Source organism: Colobus angolensis, unplaced genomic scaffold (genome assembly GCF_000951035.1).
Source record: "Colobus angolensis palliatus isolate OR3802 unplaced genomic scaffold, Cang.pa_1.0 Scaffold105, whole genome shotgun sequence".
NCBI lineage: Eukaryota > Metazoa > Chordata > Mammalia > Primates > Cercopithecidae > Colobus > Colobus angolensis.
The window spans coordinates 1,064,123-1,082,727 of NW_012111475.1; the positions used below are offsets into that span (position 1 = coordinate 1,064,123).

General features: G+C 55.7%; 1 protein-coding gene across 4 annotated transcripts in view; it reads right to left on the reverse strand.

Annotated features, from left to right (window-relative positions):
- Nucleotides 1–7,652: 7,652 nt before the first annotated feature.
- MDFI (MyoD family inhibitor) overlaps nucleotides 7,653–18,605 on the reverse strand; it is a 17,715-nt gene continuing 6,762 nt past the window's right edge. For 3 of the 4 annotated variants that reach the window (XM_011943894.1, XM_011943913.1, XM_011943904.1), the window contains 3 exons: nucleotides 15,448–15,630; nucleotides 12,210–12,434; nucleotides 7,653–8,597 (listed from right to left, as the gene is read on the reverse strand). In XM_011943894.1, the coding sequence (XP_011799284.1) occupies nucleotides 8,341–8,597; nucleotides 12,210–12,434; nucleotides 15,448–15,630 (665 nt within the window). In that variant the 3' untranslated portion in view covers nucleotides 7,653–8,340. The remainder of the gene's footprint in view (nucleotides 8,598–12,209; nucleotides 12,435–15,447; nucleotides 15,631–18,605) is intronic. The other variant, XM_011943921.1, reaches the window with a different exon arrangement.

Sequence of the window (18,605 nt, forward strand, 5' to 3'; positions counted from 1 at the left end):
TCTCTTTGAATCTCGTGGCTACTTGGAGAAGAGTAAATTAAATGAAGGGTTTGTTAAAAAAAAAAAAGGAAGAAGGTGAGGCACAGTGGCTCGTACCTGTAATCCCAGCACTGTGGGAGGCTGAGGTGGGAGGATCACTTGTGCCCAGGAGTTCAAGACTAGCCTGGACAACATAATGAGACTCTGTCTCTACAAAATATAAAAAATTAGCTGGGTGTGATGGTGCACGCCTTAGTCTCAGCTACTTGGGAGGCTGAGGTGGGAGGATCACTTGAGCCTGGGAGGTTGAGGCTACAGCATCACTGCACTCCAGCATGAGGAACAGAGAGAGATTTTGTCTCAAAAAGGAAAAAAAAAAAAGAAGAGGCAAATGGCTGTTGGGTAGTGTAGTTGAGACATCTAGCTGTCCCCTCATATCTAGTCACCCTGTGTCCCCACCCAAAATCTCATCTTGAATTGTAATCCCCACCATCCCCATAATCTCCAGGTGTCAAGGGTAGGGCCAGGTGGAGCCAATTGGATCATGGGGGCAGTTTCCCCCCGTGCTATTCTCGTGATAGTGAGTGAGTCTCCCGAGAGCTGACGATGAACATATAAACATCTGGCATTTCCCCTGCTTGCACTCACTCTGTCCTACTGCCCTGTGAAGAAGGTGCCTGCTTCTCCTTCAGCTTCTGCCATGATTGTAAGTTTCCTGAGGCCTCCCCAGCAATGCAGAACCGTGAATCAATTATCCTTTAAAAATCTTTTCTTTATCAATTACCCAGTCTCAGGTATTTCTTCACAGCAGTGTGAGAATGGACTAATACACCTCCCTTGCAGCTGAATGTGGCCGTGTGACTGAGTTCTGGCTAATGGGAAGCTCACAGAACTTTCACACAGTGGCTTCCAGAAATCTTCTTGAAGAGGACTCTGACATGAACCCTCTAAACAGGACAGGGGCTGAAACGCACCTTCTCTATGTGGTTTGTTCCCATGTTCACCTCACACTGAAGCTTGTCCCCTGTGGCTGGCCTGGGTAGCAGAGTCCAGGGGAGAGGAGGTGGGGAGGAGTTCTGTGGCAGACCCTGGGGCTGAGTCCCTAAAGCTAGCTCCTTTCTCCCTGCCCAACAGTGAGTTGGGTTCATCTCACCATCAGTCATCACTCCCCTTGGTGGGTGAGGGCAGTTTCTGCTAATGCCTACCTGTTCGCTGGTCCTTCTCAGGGAGGAGCACCCTGGTCCCCTTCTGCCTCTGGGGGCTTTTCTTCCACAGCCCAGCAGGGTAGGAGTGCCGGAGAACACTCCCCGCTGGGAACAGTCCTCAACTGGTGACCACGGGTTTGCTGTGCAAATATCACAGTTCCCCCAGAAGCACATGTCCAGTTGCCCACATTGGTAACCAGCTTTATAACACTCCTCACTCCCCTACTGGTGTTTCCTGGAACCCCCTCCTAAGCAAACTGTTTGCACTTCAATTCTTGTCTAGAGTCAGCTTCTGGAGGAGTCCGACCTAAGATGGAATATGATCCAGTCTGGGCAAAGATGTAAGTAGAAGCCTGTTGGAGCTTCTGGAAATTGTTCCCTCCCTGCTCTGGTAAAAGGTAAGGAAGGAGAAGGCCCCCTTTTCCACCTGCACTTCTTTTTTTTTTTTTTTTTTTTTTCTTTGAGACAGAGTCTTGCTTGTCGCTCAGGCTGGAGTGCAGTGGTATGATCTCAGCTCCCTTCAACCTCTGCTGGGTTCAAGGGATTCTTGTACCTCAGCATCCCAGGTAGCTGGGATTATAGGCGCGCACCACCACGCCCAACTAATTTTTTGTATTTTTAGTAGAGACAGGATTTCGCCATGTTGCCCAGGCTGGTCTCGAACTCATGAGCTCAGGCAATCCACCCGCCTCAGCCTCCCAAAGTGCTAGGATTACAGGCGTGAGCCACCGCGCCCAGCCCACCTGCTCTTTTTGTTCTCGAGGGATGTCATCTGTAAAGGCAATGCTTGGGGCTGCAGTAGCTATTTTGTGACTAGGAGGGGAGCCATGGACCACATTCTGGGCATGACGGAGCAGAAGGGTGGAAGCCAGGATCCTTGATGGTGTCTTTGAGCTTCCTGATCAGCTCAGGGCTCACCCATTTCTGCATTTCTAGTTAAGGAGACAATAGACGTCCTTACAGTTGAAGCCACATTTATTTGGGTTCTTTGTGGCTTGCTGCGGAACACATCAATATTGATACAAGCCTTGTCCCAGAGGTGTTACCTTTGAAATCAGGTCCTCCCACTACTACCTTGAGCCCTTGGGGTACAGCAGGAGGCAGAGGGGGGCACAGGCTTGAACTCCACAGGTGGCTGAGGGCCAGGGGTCCTGGATGGGAGAGGAACATGGGGGCAGCTGGTGTCTGGGATCCCAAGGACAGGGTATGGGGAGGGCAAGAAGGTAAATTCTCCATTAATCCGGGCCAGGAGGAGCATTGTTATTGTTATCATCATGAAGCATCTCGAGGCTCACACTCATCCTGGCTTGGCTGGGCCCCCCTAATGGTCCCATAAATCCCAGCCATAAAGAGTAATGGGGGGAGACAAATGAGATAATTAGGAATAAATCTCAGCACGGTCTCTATTCATCAGCGTCCCTAGAACTGGCCAATCTTCCGAGTCATTAGCCAGGTCCTAATTAATGCTGAGCTGCCCAGCTCTGGGAGTCTCCATGCCCGGGAGGGACCTGGGCTAAGGGGCACCACGGCCCCACGGCCCACAGCGGGCGACCTGGGGAGGGGCTGGGGGCTGTGTGCCTGCAGCCTGCTGCTTCACCTTTCCATCTCCGAGGGCCTTACTTTGTCTGCCCTCTCCTGTCTGCCTCCTTGTCTCTGTCGCCTTTTCTTCATCTTACTCCACCTCCCCGACTACCTTCAATCCTGTGTTTCTCTCTTATCAGATGGCCGCAGTCTATGTTGTTAGCTATGGAAGGTCTGAGTTAGAAGGAATTGTGGGGGCCACCTGTAAAAACTCTCCACCATCTGTCCTTTCTGCCACCCTGTCAATACCTGGGCGGGGACCTAATCTACACCCGCTCTCCCAGAATAGTCCTTGGAACAGGGATGACCCCCACCCTGCCCACCGCTGTGGCGGTCCATCCTCCCTGGGGCAGTTCTTGCTAGTAGAGTGCTCTCTCCTTCCTGGGGCTGGGAATGCCCTTTCTGTTATGCCTGGTTCTCGGTCTTATCCCTACCTGCTGGAGGCTGAAAACAAGCTGCGCTCTCCTCCCCAAGCTCCAGGTGCTTGAAGGCCATTCTTGCCTTCTCTTCTCCAGCTAAATGTGCTGAGCTGCACTTGACAACTTGAGGTTTCCAGCTGGGTCTCCTCTACTCAGGGACTTCTCTGTAACACCCGTGGTAGTCTGACCCCATGGTAACTTCTGTTGTTTTAATCTGTTAGCTTTCCCCCTGTTTTTCTTATAGCACCCCTACCTCTTCAGGAGGCTTCCCTTCCTTGATTCTATCAGGGTCTGGAGGGGTGGCCAAGTAGCCCACTCTCCCAGGCCACAGAGGCAGCACACAATGAGGCCTGGCCAGCCGCAGCCCTCCATCCCCTGGCACCGTGATTGGCTCGGGGATGAGCCTGTTGCATGTGCGGGGCGAATCAGAGTGCCTCCCTGGCCTTTGCTATGTGGCCCCAAGGTGGTAGAACTGAGATGGTGCCAGGTGGACAGTGTGTCTACCCCTTCCCACTCCACCTGTATCTGTCTGCAGTAGGAGGAAATGTGCCCCACCCCCAGAAAGAAGCAGACCCAGATGTGGCAGGGATTATGAATGGGAAGGTGGCTACAGCCTGGGGAAAAGCGGTGAAACCAGGTGAGAGGCAAGGAAGGGCTGGGAGATGGCTTTTCTCCAGAGGAGGCGAAAGACGAGGGGCCAGCTTGGGTGATAAGAGGGCTGTGACTGCGAGTGCCATCCCATCCGCGTGTCCTCACCAGCCTAGGAAAGTCAGAGGGCAGAGGAGCATCTGCACAGAGATGACAAGGGACCAGGTCTGTGAGCTCTGTCCCCACGACCTGCTACTCCCTCACTGTGGCCTGAGCCTCCTGTCCCTGCTTCTCCCTCACCTCTCTTTGGGGCCCTTGGGGGGGCTCTTTGGGGCCTCACCCTTGGGGCCCAGGGTCAGCCCCAAGGACAGCTAAGCTGTTTTCCCAGCTTGGTCAACAAGTGGAGTCTCACTGCGCCCTGCTCAGCCCCAGGAGTGTGCACGGCAGTCAGCCTGAAAACCCCAGGGACCAGCCCCAGCCCCCACAACTGGACCATCACCCTGGGGAGCAGGTGAAGCTGTAAGGGTGATGGCATGGGGCAGGGGTGGACCTGCTCAGCCCAGTGTCAGAGCTGCTTAGTGGTGTTCTGTCCTGGCAGCTCTGGAGCCATGGAGGCCACGGGGCCTGAAGTTCAGTTTGCCCCGCTCTGAGTATGAGAACAGGCCATGCCAGTTAAAGTTCCAAATACAGGCCGGGCGTGGTGGCTCACGCCTGTAATCCCAACACTTTGGGAGGCTGAGACGGGCGGATCACGAGGTCAGGAAATAGAGACCATCCTGGCTAACACGGTGAAATCCTGTCTCTACTAAAAATACAAAAATTAGCCGGGCATGGTGGCGGGCGCCTGTAGTCCCAGCTACATGGGAGGCTGAGGCAGGAGAATGGTGTGAACCCGGGAGGCGGAGCTTGCAGTGAGCGGAGATTGCACCACTGCACTCCAGCCTGGGCGACAGAGCTAGACTTCGTCTCAAAAAAAAAAAAAAAAACAAAAAAGTTCCAAATACAGGGAGAAGCTGATGGAGACTACGGAGGCCAAGGGGTCTGGCTGATTGCCCTCCCCTCACAAACCAGCCCCTAGCTCAGCTACTTGCTCTGCCGTGGGGCCACCTCTCTTAGGTTTGGCACACAAGGTCACTGAGTGGTCATGGACAGTACTGGACACAGATGGCTTAACTTGGCCTCACCACCTCTCTCCCACAAGCAGGGGGTGCTCACCTTGGTTTAGACAACCCAGGGGGCGGGGGTGGCCTCTTAAGATGTCTTCCGGACAAAAGTGGCCCAATCTGCTGCTCCAAAGATGAAAGAAGACTGGAGAGAGGCAGGTGTTCCCTGGATACTGTGGCCACCATTACGGCTGCCGTCTCCCTGCTCTTTCGTCATACACACAGGGAACTAAGGCCTGGGGAGGAAAGGGCCTCTTCCCGGGGGGCCCACAGCACAGCCAGGCCTAGAACTGTCTCCTGGCTCAGCCCAGCCATTGGAAAGCAGAGCCTGGGAGCCTGTAGTGGACCACGAGGAGCGGGAAGGGCCCAGAGCCAGGGCTTGCCATTTGCTGCCCGGCAGGGATAAGGGCCACCTGGGCAAAGACGGGGAGGTGAGGAAGGCAGGGCAGGCGTGGGACGAAGGGGGAATGGACAGGCATGATGAGTGTCCGCAGCCCAGCCTCAGGCTGGCCAGGGGTGGCGGCGGCTACAGGCTGTGAAATGTGTGTGTGTCTGTGTGTGTGCAGATGTGGTGTGAGTGTGTGTGTGGTGTGGGTGGTAGAATGCATGAGCCTGCGGAATGTATGTGAGTATGTGACTGTATGGAGAGTCTGTGTGAGTGTATGTGTGTGCACGTGTAGGTGTGAAGTGGTGTGTGTTTGGAGTGTGTGTGTGTGTCTGTGTGTGTGTGTGTTCGGGGGCTGGCTAAATCCTTCCCCAGTCCTGCCCCCACCCAGCTTAGCCTCTAGGGTTTCAGCCACTGTCCTAAAGAAAACAGCCTGGAGCCTGCAGCAGGAAATCGCTGTTTGGATTGCAGAGGTGCCTCTTCCTGCCACAGCCCTGCGGAGCGGGTAGGACCAGGAGCAGGCCTTCCTGCCCACCTGGACCAGATATCGAGCTGGTCAGGAGCCCCTTCACCCCCTGATCTGGCCTCCCTAACACCCCTCAGACCCCAGCCTTGAGGACTGAATGGGAAACTCTCCCACCGTTGTCTCTCCAGGGCAGTGGGAGAAGTGGATGCCCCTGAGGCTGAGTGAGCCGAGGCTGTACACCCTCACAGAGGACAGCTGGGCAGTCCTGCCAATGGTAGGCCCGGCAATCCCATATTCACAAACATTCTGCTGACACAGCTCATTCATGCGAAAAGGTGTGCCTCGCTCAGCCTGGTTTGTAACAAAGCGCTTGGGAGCGGACTAAGCAGAGCTGGGTGCCTGGACTGTGGCGCATCCATCCAGGGCAGCTCAGCCAGCTCTCCGTGTGCTGGGAAGGAAGCTCCCCAAGATGTGGCCAGGTGGGAAAAACAGAGTACAGGACAGTGTGTACAGGATCCTCACATTTTTGTAAAAAAAGAAAACTTATACATGTAAATGCTTGTGTGTGCACAGATTAGACTTTCAAACCTTCTGTACCTTGGGCAGGCAATAACTAAAAAAAAAATTAAAATACACACAAATAGATAACGAGTGCTGCGGGGGGGCCTCGGGGCCCCTCTCCCGGCTTAATTGTGAGATCCCAGGCAGATCCCTTCCTCTCTGTGTCCTGAGCTTCTTGTGTGCTCTCAGAGGTCAGAAAACCTTGAAGATGGTGAAGTGGGGCGTGTGTGAGTGGGGATGGAGTGGGGAGGGGGTGGGGGGCTAGTTCTCTCGTTGCCTCTTAGAACCTCCTCCTCCTGCTGCAAGAAACCCACTCCCAAGGCCATGGGCTGCTCCTTCCTGTGACATTCCTTTAAGACAGTTTGGATTTCATCTGGCCCTTTTCCCCAGTCTCCCCTCCTTCCTTCCAGAATCCCTTGGAGCCACTCCAAGCCTTCATTCCTGGAAGCAGTGCCCACCAATACCCCTGGGGCCCCCGTCTCAAGGCCTTCATCAGCTGAGTGTTCTCCAAGTTGCCCTAACTGTCTCAGAGCCTCTCATGCCCCTTGGACCTCTCCTGGCCTCCTCCAGGTCTAGGATGTGTGTGGGGGGTGCTGGTCCAGCCGGCCCCCTACATGGGGGTCCAGCTGCCCCCAGTGCGGTCCTGAGGTCCTCACAGCCGCCATCGCTTCTCAGGCCCCTCCCTCTGCACACCAAGGCCGCCCCACAGATGGCCGTAGGGGCCCCTGCAGTCCTGACAAGGCTTCCTTCTTTCTCAGAGCTCTGGCAATAGGGGGATGCCTGAGGATGGGTGTGTGACCCCCACTGGGCCTCCAGTGAAGCCCAAGGGCAAGCTTGGGCTGCCCCAGGCCTAGAGTAGCCCCTCCCAGGCATCCCTCTGGCACTGACATGGGCATCACCTACACCTTGGAGCGTCACCTACACCTTGGAGCGACATCATGGGGAAGAACTGGAGAAGCTGGAGTCAGCAGGAGATTAATTAATCAAAACCCGAACACATCTGCTGTTAATTAATTCCATGCCAAGGTTAACTCTTCCCTCTCTGGGCTTCCCCCTCCCTTTGGTGGGAAGAGGGAAATAACAGTGGGAGACGGTACCCCCTTAACCTTCTTCCCTTAGTGGGAAACATGAAGAAGGGAGGGGAACATGAAGCGCAGGGCAGTTTCTGGGGTAAGGAAAGCAGAAGAGGCACGGCCCCCAGAGGGCAGGGCAGCCTTGTCCATGTGGGTGTTTTTTAGGGGTGGTAGGGGGCGTTTACTTTTGAGAGTCGGGGTCCATGGCAATTAGTCATGAGTCCCGAGGAAATCTGAGATGGACAAATATCTTTATTTACAGCAACAAATAGAACAGACCCTCCCTCCCTTCCCTCCCTTTCCCCTTCCAGTCTTTTTCCATACTGTTCCCCTCCCGCCCCACCCCAGGCTCTCGCCCAGCCCTGCCCTCTGGGGTCACTGCGTGGGTTAGGCCCCCACAAAAGCCCAGGAAAGGAGACTGGAGAGGGCTGGCCGAAGGTGGGTGGGGCATCTCTTTTCACATTTTGCTGTCCTCTAAGCCCCAGGGTGGAGGAGAGAGGCAGTGGAGGAGAGAGGTGGGCACCAGGAGCAGGGAGAGGTAGAGGGCCAGGGCCCCACCGGCCCGCCCTCCCCAAAGTAACTTTCACAGTGTTCCGCAGCCCTGGTTGCCCCCTGCGGCCCCCACTGCAGCCCTGCCCCTAGGTTGTCCTGTCAGGTCCTTGGTAATGTATGTGCCTGGTAACCCAGTAAAGAGTTCAGGCTTCTCTACCATGGGCCCACCACCCACGGCTGAGGAGGTGGCCTCTCCAAGTGTCCCCCCACCATTTTCAAGGCTGGGGTTCTGAGAGGACATGGATGAGTGGGAGAGGACCAGGGAGAGGGGGCTTCTCAAGCCTTGTGTGACAGTCCTGGGCCTGGCCCCAGAGGGACCCTGCTGGAATCTACAGGGGTGCCTGGCTGGCCCAGCCCCCAACAGAGGCTCACGAGGAGAAGCAGAGCCCACAGCACTCCATGCAGATCTCCAGGCAGTCCGCGGACTCGCAGCAGGCATCCAGGATGCCACAGTCCAGGTCGCAGGGCAGGTCGCAGTCAGCACACTCACCGGAGCCACAGCAGCAGCAGCAGAGGCACGAGTCCTCTGAGCTGCAGGAGCCGCAGGTGGCGCAGTCCAGGACGATGTTGCACAGCGTCAGGAACTCGCAGAACAGGCAGGACAGGATGCAGTGGACACAGCAGTCTGCGGGGTGGAGACGGGGAGGGGTGGGCATATGTGAAATAGCCGGGGGTGTGGGGGCCCAGCAGCAGGGGCAGTGGCAGGGACGCTGAGTGCTCACTGTGTCCCCGCCCATGCCAAGCAGTCGGCATGCATGAAGCTCACGTATCTGTCCCCACAGCTCCATTTTCTAGGTGATGACCCCGAGGCACAGACAGTTAAGCACATCAGAGCAGGGGTCCAGCCCAGGCAGTCTGGATCATCCTTGCTCTTAGCCACCTTCTGTTTATTTATTTAACCAACATATGGAGTGATTCATGTTCTAGGCACTGTTCTGAGTGCTATGCATGAATTAGATTCATTTAGGCCTCCAACGACTTTATGAGGCAGGGGCTATTACTAGCCCCACTCTACAGATGAAGAGACTGAGGTTAAGAGAAGTCAGCTGGGCCCAGGGGCTCACGCCTGTAATCCCAGCACTTTGGGAGGCCTAGGTGGGTGGATCACCTGAGGTTAGGAGTTCGAGAACAGCCTGGCCAGCATGGCAAAATCCCATTTCTATTAAAAATACAAAAAATTAGCTGGGCGTGGTGGCATGCGCCTATAATCCCAGCTACTTGGGAGGCTGAGGCAGGAGAATCGCTTGAACCCAGGAGGTGGAGGCTGCAGTGAGCCAAGATCACACCATTGCACTCTAGCCTGGGAAACAAGAGCTAGACTCTGTCTCAAAAAAAAAAAAAAAAAAAAAGAGAGAGAGAGATAGAAGTTAAGTCTACACCCAAAATCTTACCACCTGGTTCATCTCTCACCTGGACATCTTCAACAGCCTGCTCACCAGTGTCCCCACTCCCTGGTTTTGACCACCGCCACCCGGCATCTCTGCTCCACACCACAGCCAGCCAGAGGGATCCTTTAGAAATATCTGTTGGATCCTGGCCCTCCTCTGCTCAGACCCCTCCCATGGTTCACATGTCACTTGTGATAAAAGCTGAAGTCTTTGAAGTGGCCTCTGAGGCCCCCTGTGGTCTGATCCCTGTGCCCTCTTAGTTCTCTTCTCCCCCTCTTCTCCTCCGGATCAGTCTGCTCTGGCCATGCCAGCCTCCTGGCTGCTCCTTGGCCATGCAGGCACTGATTCCTCTGCCTGGAACAACCTTGCCACAGGCACATGCTCGGCTGACTCCCTCATCTCCTTCTTTGCCCAAATGCCACCTCTCATCGAGGCCTTCCACCACCCTCTTCAATACTGCAACTGGCTGGCTCTGCCTCACACTCCCTGCCCGGCCCTACCTGACTGTCTTCTTCATCCCCCAGAGGACGTCGCCTCCCACTGTACTACACCGTTTCCTCATATTCACTGTCATCTCCTCCTACCGGATATGTAAGCTCCAGCAGGGCAGGCATCTTTGTCCATTTTGTTCACAGAAAGATTACAAGTCCCTAGAACAGCACTTGGCACATAGAGGTGCTCAGCGAATAGAAATGCATGAAGCTGCGCTGGGCACCAGCTGGGAGGTGGTGGAGTTAGGGCTTGAACCCAGGCTGCTGGCTCTAGAGCCCATGTCCTACAGCCCTCCGTGTGCTGGGGCCAGGCCATGGGGCACAGCGTGCAGCTCTCCTGGCCAGGGGGCCTCTGGGAGGCTCACTATGCTGTGGAGGGTCTAATCCTGTTCTCCTGCATGCCTGTGTGGAGGGTCTAGGGTCTTCTGATCTCTCTCCAAACTGGATAGGGTAGTTACCTTCAAATGTAAATCTAACGAGGTCACCACCTTGTGTAAACCCTTCAGTGGCTCCCTACTGCTTTCCAGATAGTCTAGGTTCACTGCCTGGTTGGTAAGGATCTCCCAGGACCCCTGCCTGCCAGGAGTTTCACCTTTGGCAGTTCACCCTCCAGCCACACTGGCCATTTCTCAGCTCTGTGCTCTCCTGGCTGGAGCCTCCTTCTGGTCTTTCAAGGCATGCTCAGACATCACCTCCAAGCCTCCCCAGGATTCCCTCCCCAGATTTCTGGGCTGGTGTGAGCGGTTCTCCTGTGTTTGCATAATCTTCTGTGAGTTTATCACTGCACTTAACACATCGTATGGCGATTATCTATCTACGTCTCTGTGAGAGCTTTATGAGGTTATGAACCGGGTATCCAGCATGTAGCAGGTGCCTAGGACATTTCATTTGATTTTTTCTTTGAGACGAAGTTTTGCTCTTGTTGCCTAGGCTGGAGTGCAATGGTGTGATCTTGGCTCACTGCAACCTCCGCCTCCCGAGTAGCTGGGATTACATGTGCCCACCACCATGCCCGGCTTTTTCTTTCTTTTTTGTATTTTTAGTAGAGAAAGGGTTTCACCATGTTGGCAAGGCTGGTCTCAAACTCCTGACCTCAGGTGATCCACCCGCCTCGGCCTCCCAAAGTGCTAGGATTACAGGCGTGAGCCACCGTGCCCGGCCAGGACATTTTAAACGAATAAATGGCTCCTTCATAAATAAGACTGTTGGGACCGGACTCAGTGGCTCACGCCGGTAATCCCAGCACTTTGGGAGGCCGAGGCGGGTGGATCACCTGAGGTTAGGAGTTCGACAGCAAGCTGGCCAGTATGGTGAAACCCCGTCTCTACTAAAATACAAAAATCAGCCGGGTGTGCTGGGACACACCTGTAGTCCCAGCTACTCAGGAGGCTGAGACAGAAGAATCGCTTGAACCCGAGAGGAGGAGGTTGCAATGAGCTGAGATCACGCCACTGCACACTGCACTCCAGCCTGGATGACAGAGTGAGGTTCCATCTCAAAAAAAAAAAAAATATTGGGCAGAATCTGTGGAGTGGGAAGGTTTCTGAGCATGTTACGTACAAATATGTTTTGCAGATGCCCAGGCCAGGGTCCCTTCACACGAACAGGAATCACAGGAACATTCTGAGGTAAAGGTCAGGCCATCACTGAGCTCAGGCAGCTGTTAGCCATGTTCAGTTGATGGCTGGTGAGGAGGGGACTGGCTGCCCCCGTGGCCCTGCAGAGGATCTTTGTGTTGCAGGCGCATCAGCTGGCTGGGTGTCTGGATCCTCTGACCTCCCACTGCACCTTGCAGCCCTGCCCTGGCACCGTTTTATTCTGCTACATGTTCTTTTTTCCTCCCTAAACAGAAAATTGCTGTTTCCAGAAAGAGTGGCTTGAGATGGATCAACCCAGGTGGCTCCGTTCCTTGTCACAGCAACTCTGGGAAAGCAGGGATGGGGAGGGGTTTGGGGGGTGGTGGGAAGGTGGCTTTGAGAAGGCAGGTACACCTTTACCCAACAGGTGTACTTTGCAAGGTTCTAAGATTTGATCATGCATCACCTTCCATGCCCAGCTATTTTTTTTTTGTATTTTTAGTAGAGAAAGGGTTTCACCATGTTGGCAGGGCTGGTCTCAAACTCCTGACCTCAGGTGATCCACCCGCCTTGGCCTCCCAAAGTCCTGGGATTACAGGCTTAATTACAGGGCTTGTTAAGCTCCACCAGAGATTCCAATCCAGTAGGCATGGAAGGAGGCTGAGATCCTGCACTTCTAAGCAGCAGCCTGGTGAAGGTGCTCCTGTGGGCCCGTGCATCCTGCTTTGAGGAACCTGGCTTTGGAGGCCTCTCCCAGGGAGAGATGGGATGGGGTGCTTACCTTCCTGGGCCTGGAGGGGGATCTGGGAGGCGGTGGATTTGGTGCTGCTCTTACTCTTCTTGCTGCCCTGGCTGGCGAGAGATGCGTGTGTCTGCAACTTCCGGTGGGCCTTGGGGCCACCCAGGGCACCATTCCCTGCCCGTCTGGTGCCGCCCACCTCTGAGGGGTGGCCAGAGCCATTCGGCAGTAGTGGGGTACAGCCCAAGGGGTTCCCCTGAGGCTGGCCTGGAGAGATGAAGAGAAAGGGTGATGGGAAAAGGGTGGGGGTCATTCAGCCCCCAGAGCTACGCTTGAATCCCGCCTGCTTCATTCTTACATACACCCCAAAGCACCCAGCCAGACCTGTATCCTGCAGATGGAGAAACTGAGGCCCAGAGAGACGAAATGACTAGTCCAGAGGCATGCCATGAAATTGAGTTGGGCCTAGCTCCTGACTCTCAGTTCAGTGCTCAGTCCAGAAATAACAGATGTGTAAGGGCAGAGGCTCAGAGCCCTGGACCTCTCCTTTGTTCCTCACATGAAGTCCATTCTCCTGCTCTTGCCATCCTGGAGTTTTGGCAGAGTGGTGGCAGTGGCAGTGCTGGGGAAGAGGGGTGGTTTGGCTGGGGTCGGGAGCACAGCAGTGAAGCAGTTAATCTTCACCTCGGCCTCTGCCAAGCCCCCAGCTGTTACTGCCCTTGGCGCACTGGGTGATTTATTGGAAACATCTGTTTGGAGATGAACGCCTGGCTCTGGAATCCAGGGGCTCCTCACTGCAGCTCCTCTACCTCCTGCTTCTTCCTCCTGGTGCCTCCACTCAAGCCTCTGCCCTCCACATCCCCAACGCCATCCTGCCTCTGTGGTCAGCTGGCAGAGAGTTTGGGGAGGGGCCCTTGAGGTCTGGGGGAGGAGGGAGGGAAGAAGGCAAGAGGAAGGGCAGTGAGGAGACCCCTGAAGCCAGGACCCCTGAGTCCCCACTGCAGGCTGAGGGACCAAACTTCAGCTTTATCAATGGGGTGCAGGCAAGGTGACCCTGGAGACCCCCCCAAACCCCAAGTTCCTTCCTGCTCCTCGCTCAGGGATGTTCAGTTCTGGGTGAGAACCAGCTGGCTCAGTTCTGTTCTCAAGAGATGAGGGGAGCTGTGCATGGTGCGGGGAGTGAGGAGGGACTGAGGCGGGGTCACTGAGAGCTCTGGGGCCCCTCAGCTATGCAGGGGTCCTGACTCCTGGGCGGGACCCTGTGGCCCCAAGGACCTTCTGTAAAGTTAGGGCACTTCAGTCCCTCAGAAGCCGGGGTCTGGATCCCCATCTCCCTCAGGCTTGGTCTGTGTGTGTGTGAATTGTGTAGGAGGGAGATGTCTTGGGGGCCCTGGAGCCCAAGCAGAGGGGAAGGTGGCCTCGGTGCCTCCCTTGGCTGAAGAGGCCGGGTCTTCCAGTGATGGCAGCAGTCACGACATTGCATGCTGCGTGCTTCCTGCACGCCAGCCCTTCTAAGTACTTGCTGCTCACGGATCCCCTCAGTATCGCTAGCCTTTTACTGATGAGGAAACTGAGTCCCGGACAGGTAGAGGTACAGTAAGTTGCCCAAGGTCACACAGCCAGCAAATGTCAGAGATGGGATGAGCTTAGAGATTAGGACCTGGGGCTCAGAGGGCAGAGGCCTGCAAAGGGGCAGAGGCTGGGAGACAAGCGACTCAGGAATAAGCTGCTGCTATCACAACAATCACTACCCTCATAACTGGTGGCGTGCATGTTTCAGGCAGGTACTATGTACCAGGCACAGTGCTAGAAGCTTCAGGTGGAGTCGCTTTTTTAGGCATCACAATAGATCTACTACTGGCCCCATTTCACAGATGAGAAAACAGAGGCCCAGAGAGGGGAAAACTTGCCAAAGGTCCTATAGCTGGGAAGTGGAGCAGGGAGGGCATGAAGATTGGGAGAAAGGAGCTGAGGACAAGTTGGGGGGGGGGTCAGGGGGAGGGTGGAAGGCAGGGTTCTGGAGAGGCTCCATGCTGGGAGCCTCCAGCAAGAGGTGTGGCTGGTGCCTGCATCTGGGTAAACAGGGTTAAGGCTATGGGAAGTGGCCAGGCCTGAATCATCTGGTCCCTACCTCTTGGCGCCACACTGGGTGACTGGGCTGAGCCCTTGGCCAGCTTCGGTGCCCCTTGCCCTTCTGCCTAAACATGGGCACAGTGACCAGAGGGCGGGAGTGTGCGGTGAGCCGAGGGATCTGGGAGATGTGGACAGACACAGAGCTTGCCTGTGGCCATGGCCGTGGGGGCTGAGTCACAGAGCAAACACTCAGGGCTCACAGACACAGGAGTGTCTGTCCCATTCCCACCAGGCCCCTCCAGGCCACGGCGCTGACCTCTTTCTCTCAATTCTGCTGGTGGGTGTGCTGGAGGAGACCGAGGGCCATGCACTAGCGGGATTAGTAACCCTGACTTCCAGGGAGTCCAGTTTAGCCCCAGATGCCCTGGCTGGAGGAGGCTCCCAGCTCAGCCATGCCAGCTGGGCATGCAGGCAGGCACTGCAAAGAGTGCTGGGCCAGGAGACCTGAGTTTCCCAGCTTGGGACCAGGGTGGGCAGCTCTCTGTGCCTGTTTCCTCATCTGTAAAACGGACTTGGCAGTAGCCATCCTGTTGCCTCACTAGAGGCTGATTAGGAGAGCAAGCGAGCCCACTCAGGGAAAGAAAGTTGGAAAGTAAAAATGTGTCTATGGATGTGGGCAAATCTTTGTTAATTATAAAATGATCCCAGCTGTTGCTTCTCCTGTTCTTGAGGGTGAAGGTGAAAATTCTCTCCCTCCCAGAACCTCCTTGGAGAACTCAAGCCAGGCCTGGGAATGGAGCTGAATTTTGTTCCTTTCGCCCCAGAGCAACTGGGGGCTTCTTCCTTTTACCCTTGATTCCCAGAAGGATGGAGCTGCATCAGGCTCTGGCTCCCCGCCTGACCTCAGCCCCACGGATCTCTTCCTGAGGCTGGGGGTGCCTCTCTCCAGGTAGCTGCATGCTCTCTGTCCTGAGCCATTTTGCCTGGAGCCTGCCCACACTCCCTGCTTCCGAGTCACTTTGCAATGGAGATCTTCCCCTTGACAGAAAGCACAGGGACAGTGCCCTTCCCCTTTCTGCTGCCCGTGCTACAACCCTCAAGGTTCTGGCCAAGTGGGTGCACCCACTTTTGCCAACCAATTTGGGTTGAGTTCCCTAGTGCAACCTCTACATGTTGCCATCCAGCGTCCTGGCCCCCTAGGACTCACATGTCACAGCTTCTGTGGGGACATCGAGGTCAGTGCTGTCCAGGGCCTGGGGGATGCCAGGGCCATTGCCTTGGGGCATGGGGGTTGCCGCCTCCTCCAGGGAGCCCTCCTGTGGCGCTGCCTCCGCAGGGTGAGTGGATCCTGTTACTACCTCCAGCCCAGGAAGGAGGGATAGGGTCTGGGCTAGGAAAAAAGCAGATGACTGAGGTTCATTTTCCTGGGGCCTTCCTGTTTGCCCAGCCGTGGGCCCCGCCCCACAGCCCAGCATGCCCACTGAACCCTCATTCTTTGTCTGTTTGCACCAGTTACCCAGCCCTTACTCTATCTGACAACAGCACCAGGCTCCAAAATAGAAAGCTCCCAAACCACAATCTGGGAGTGAGCAAGGGTGTGCATGCATTTGAGTGTGTGCACGTGTGCATGTGGTGTCGGGAGGGGCACAGATGGCAGAGTATAAAGAGAAGTAGGGAGAGAAGGCAGAACCACAACACAGGGGAGAACAGACGGATAGTCAGCGATGGAGAGATAGGGACAGGCATTGAGAGTGACAGGGAGAATAAAGGGACAGTGAGAGGTAGAGGTAAAGGGAGATAGAGCATCGGACTGCAAGAGATTGGGCACGGAAGAGAGATCCATAGCGACCCAATGACAGACAGCCTGGGACGGGAGCGAGATGCAGCAATAGCGTGAAAGTCAGTAATGGAGAGAAAGATAGAGATGGAGCAGGGGCAGAGGTGACGGAGAAAGTAGCACTGTGTGATACAGAGCGTGGAGGGAGACAGGGGAGAAACTGGGTCAGAAAGGACGATGGCAGAGGAGTCAGAGGAACCTGGGGGTGAGGAGCAGGGAGGGGCTACAGTCAGGAGGGGGACAAGGAGCCGGCCAGAGCACTGGGGAAGAGGTGAACCGCAGCCACATGTAATTATAGTGGCTCTGTGCAGGGGCGGCAGGAGGCAGAAATGGAGCAATCTTCAAACCCACAGCTCCCCAGCCTGCAGGACTAGGGCCCCTAGGCTCAGGGAAAAAAGGGATGGGGGATGGGAGGTGAGGGAGAGAGGAAGAAAGGGGTCCCACGAGCTTCCACACACTCAGCCGGCGGTCAGGGGCAGGCCCAGGCTGTGGCAATGAAAGGGTGTAGGGTGCAGCCTGGGCCTCTCATCAGACCTCAGCCTATGCAGTTAGTTGGAAGGACAGAGGTCTCAAGAGGGTGGCCTTCCACCTGCCCCCTCCCCATATATCATGTTGGGAGAAGGAGCAAGGAGACACAGAAACAAGAGATTCAGAGATGCAGAGGCCAAAAAAGCACAGGGAGAGGCAGGGTGACGCAGGGGGACACAGGGAGAGGCAGGGTGACACAGGGGGACACAGGGAGAGGCAGGGGGACATAGAGGGACACAGGGAGAGGCAGGGTGACACAGGGGGACACAGGGAGAGGCAGGGTGACACAGGGGGACACAGGGAGAGGCAGGGGGACACAGGGGGACACAGAGGAAGGCATGGGGAGATGGGGAGATGATGAGAAACAGCAGGGAAGCCCAGAGAGCACACTCCCCACGGAGAGACCCAGAAAGAGACACATGCAGAGACAAAGACACAGAAACACAGGGTAGTCTTGGGAATTGAACACAGAGAACAGTGAGGGGCTGACACAGACAGGGAGAGAGTGGGGCGGGGGGTGGGGGGGACGGAGAGGCAAAGAGAGGGAGATGAGAGATGAAAGAAGAGAGGAGGGAGGTAATTAGAGGGATCAGTGGAGGCTTGGGCATGCAGGCCTGGGGGATGGGAGTTGGAAGCATGTTAAGAGGAAGATCCTGTGGCCCAGCTGCCTCCCTGGGCCCAGAGCACAGCCCTCTGTGGCCATGACCCTCAGAAACCCCTTGGGAATCCTTGTTCCAAGGGGTCTGGTCCCCCACAGCCAGGGTAATGGATGCCCCAGAGGCCCCACGTGGGAAGCACAGAGAGCAGCAGGCCCAGCAGGCATGCTCTCACCTGCCCAGGGAAAAACCATAGGCCTTGCCTGGAGACAGGAGCTGGGGCGATGGGGAGGGGGGGCTGGCGCTCCGGGGATTCGTGCAGGGCAGGAGAGTTATTGGCTGGGAACCTTTCCCGGGGCCCATGGCTCCAGGGAGGCAGGGGTGGGTTCCTTCCAGCTCCATCTGCTCTTTGGGCCTGTTGAGAGCTCCCCACGTAGCTGGGTTAATCATTGAGAAATCAAATGGGTTTTGGGTGATCAGAGGATTTGCACGAGGGGGAGCAGGCAAGCGGAGATGCTGGTGCTAGATGGTGCCTCTCCTAGCCCTGAGCCTGGTCTACACCAGCTCAGATATGGCTCTTGAGGGCTAAGACCAAGTTGCCATGAAAAGGGAGGCTCAGAGTCCTAATTTCCAGGAAACCAGGGGCCTGCCTAGCTCTGGACCCTGGCCCCCAGAGGCATTTTGCCATGGCCCTGGGCCCTGAACTGGGGAACCTGACTCTCCCACAGGGTGTAATGAGACAGAAAGACCTGAGTGAGGAGCGGAAGATCCAAGCCCTGCATTCACCAGTTACCAGCCTGGCAAGTTATCAGAGTTGGGTTACTTTGTGTGGAAAGGGTGGTCCAATGCCGGGCGCGGTGGCTCACGCCTGTAATCCCAGCACTTTGGGAGGCCGAGGTGGGCGGATCACGAGGTCAGGAGATCGAGACCATCCTGGCTAACACGGTGAAACCTCGTCTCTACTAAAAATACAAAAAACTTTTCTGGGCGCAGTGGCGAGCGCCTGTAGTCCCAGCTACTTAGGAGGCTGAGGCAAGAGAATGGCGTGAACCCGGGAGGTGGAGCTTGCAGTGAGCCGAGATTGCGCCACTGCACTCCAGCCTGGGCGACGAGCAAGACTCTGTCTCAAAAAAAGAAAAGAAAAAAAAAAAAGGAAAGGGTGGTCCTAATGCTCATGCCACAGGGTTTAAAGGAGGAAAGAAAATGCTCATTGGGGGTTGTTCGCGAGCCTTTCGCTCACAGCCCTACTACTCTTCCCTCCGTCCCTCCTTCCCTTCCTCTCTTCTTTCCTTCCTCCCTCCTTTCTCTTTCTTTTTTTTTTAATAAGTAGTTCGGCTTCTGACCTCCCTCCCTCCCTCCCTCGCTCCCCCTTTCCTTCCCTTCCTTCCTTCCTTCCTTCCTTCC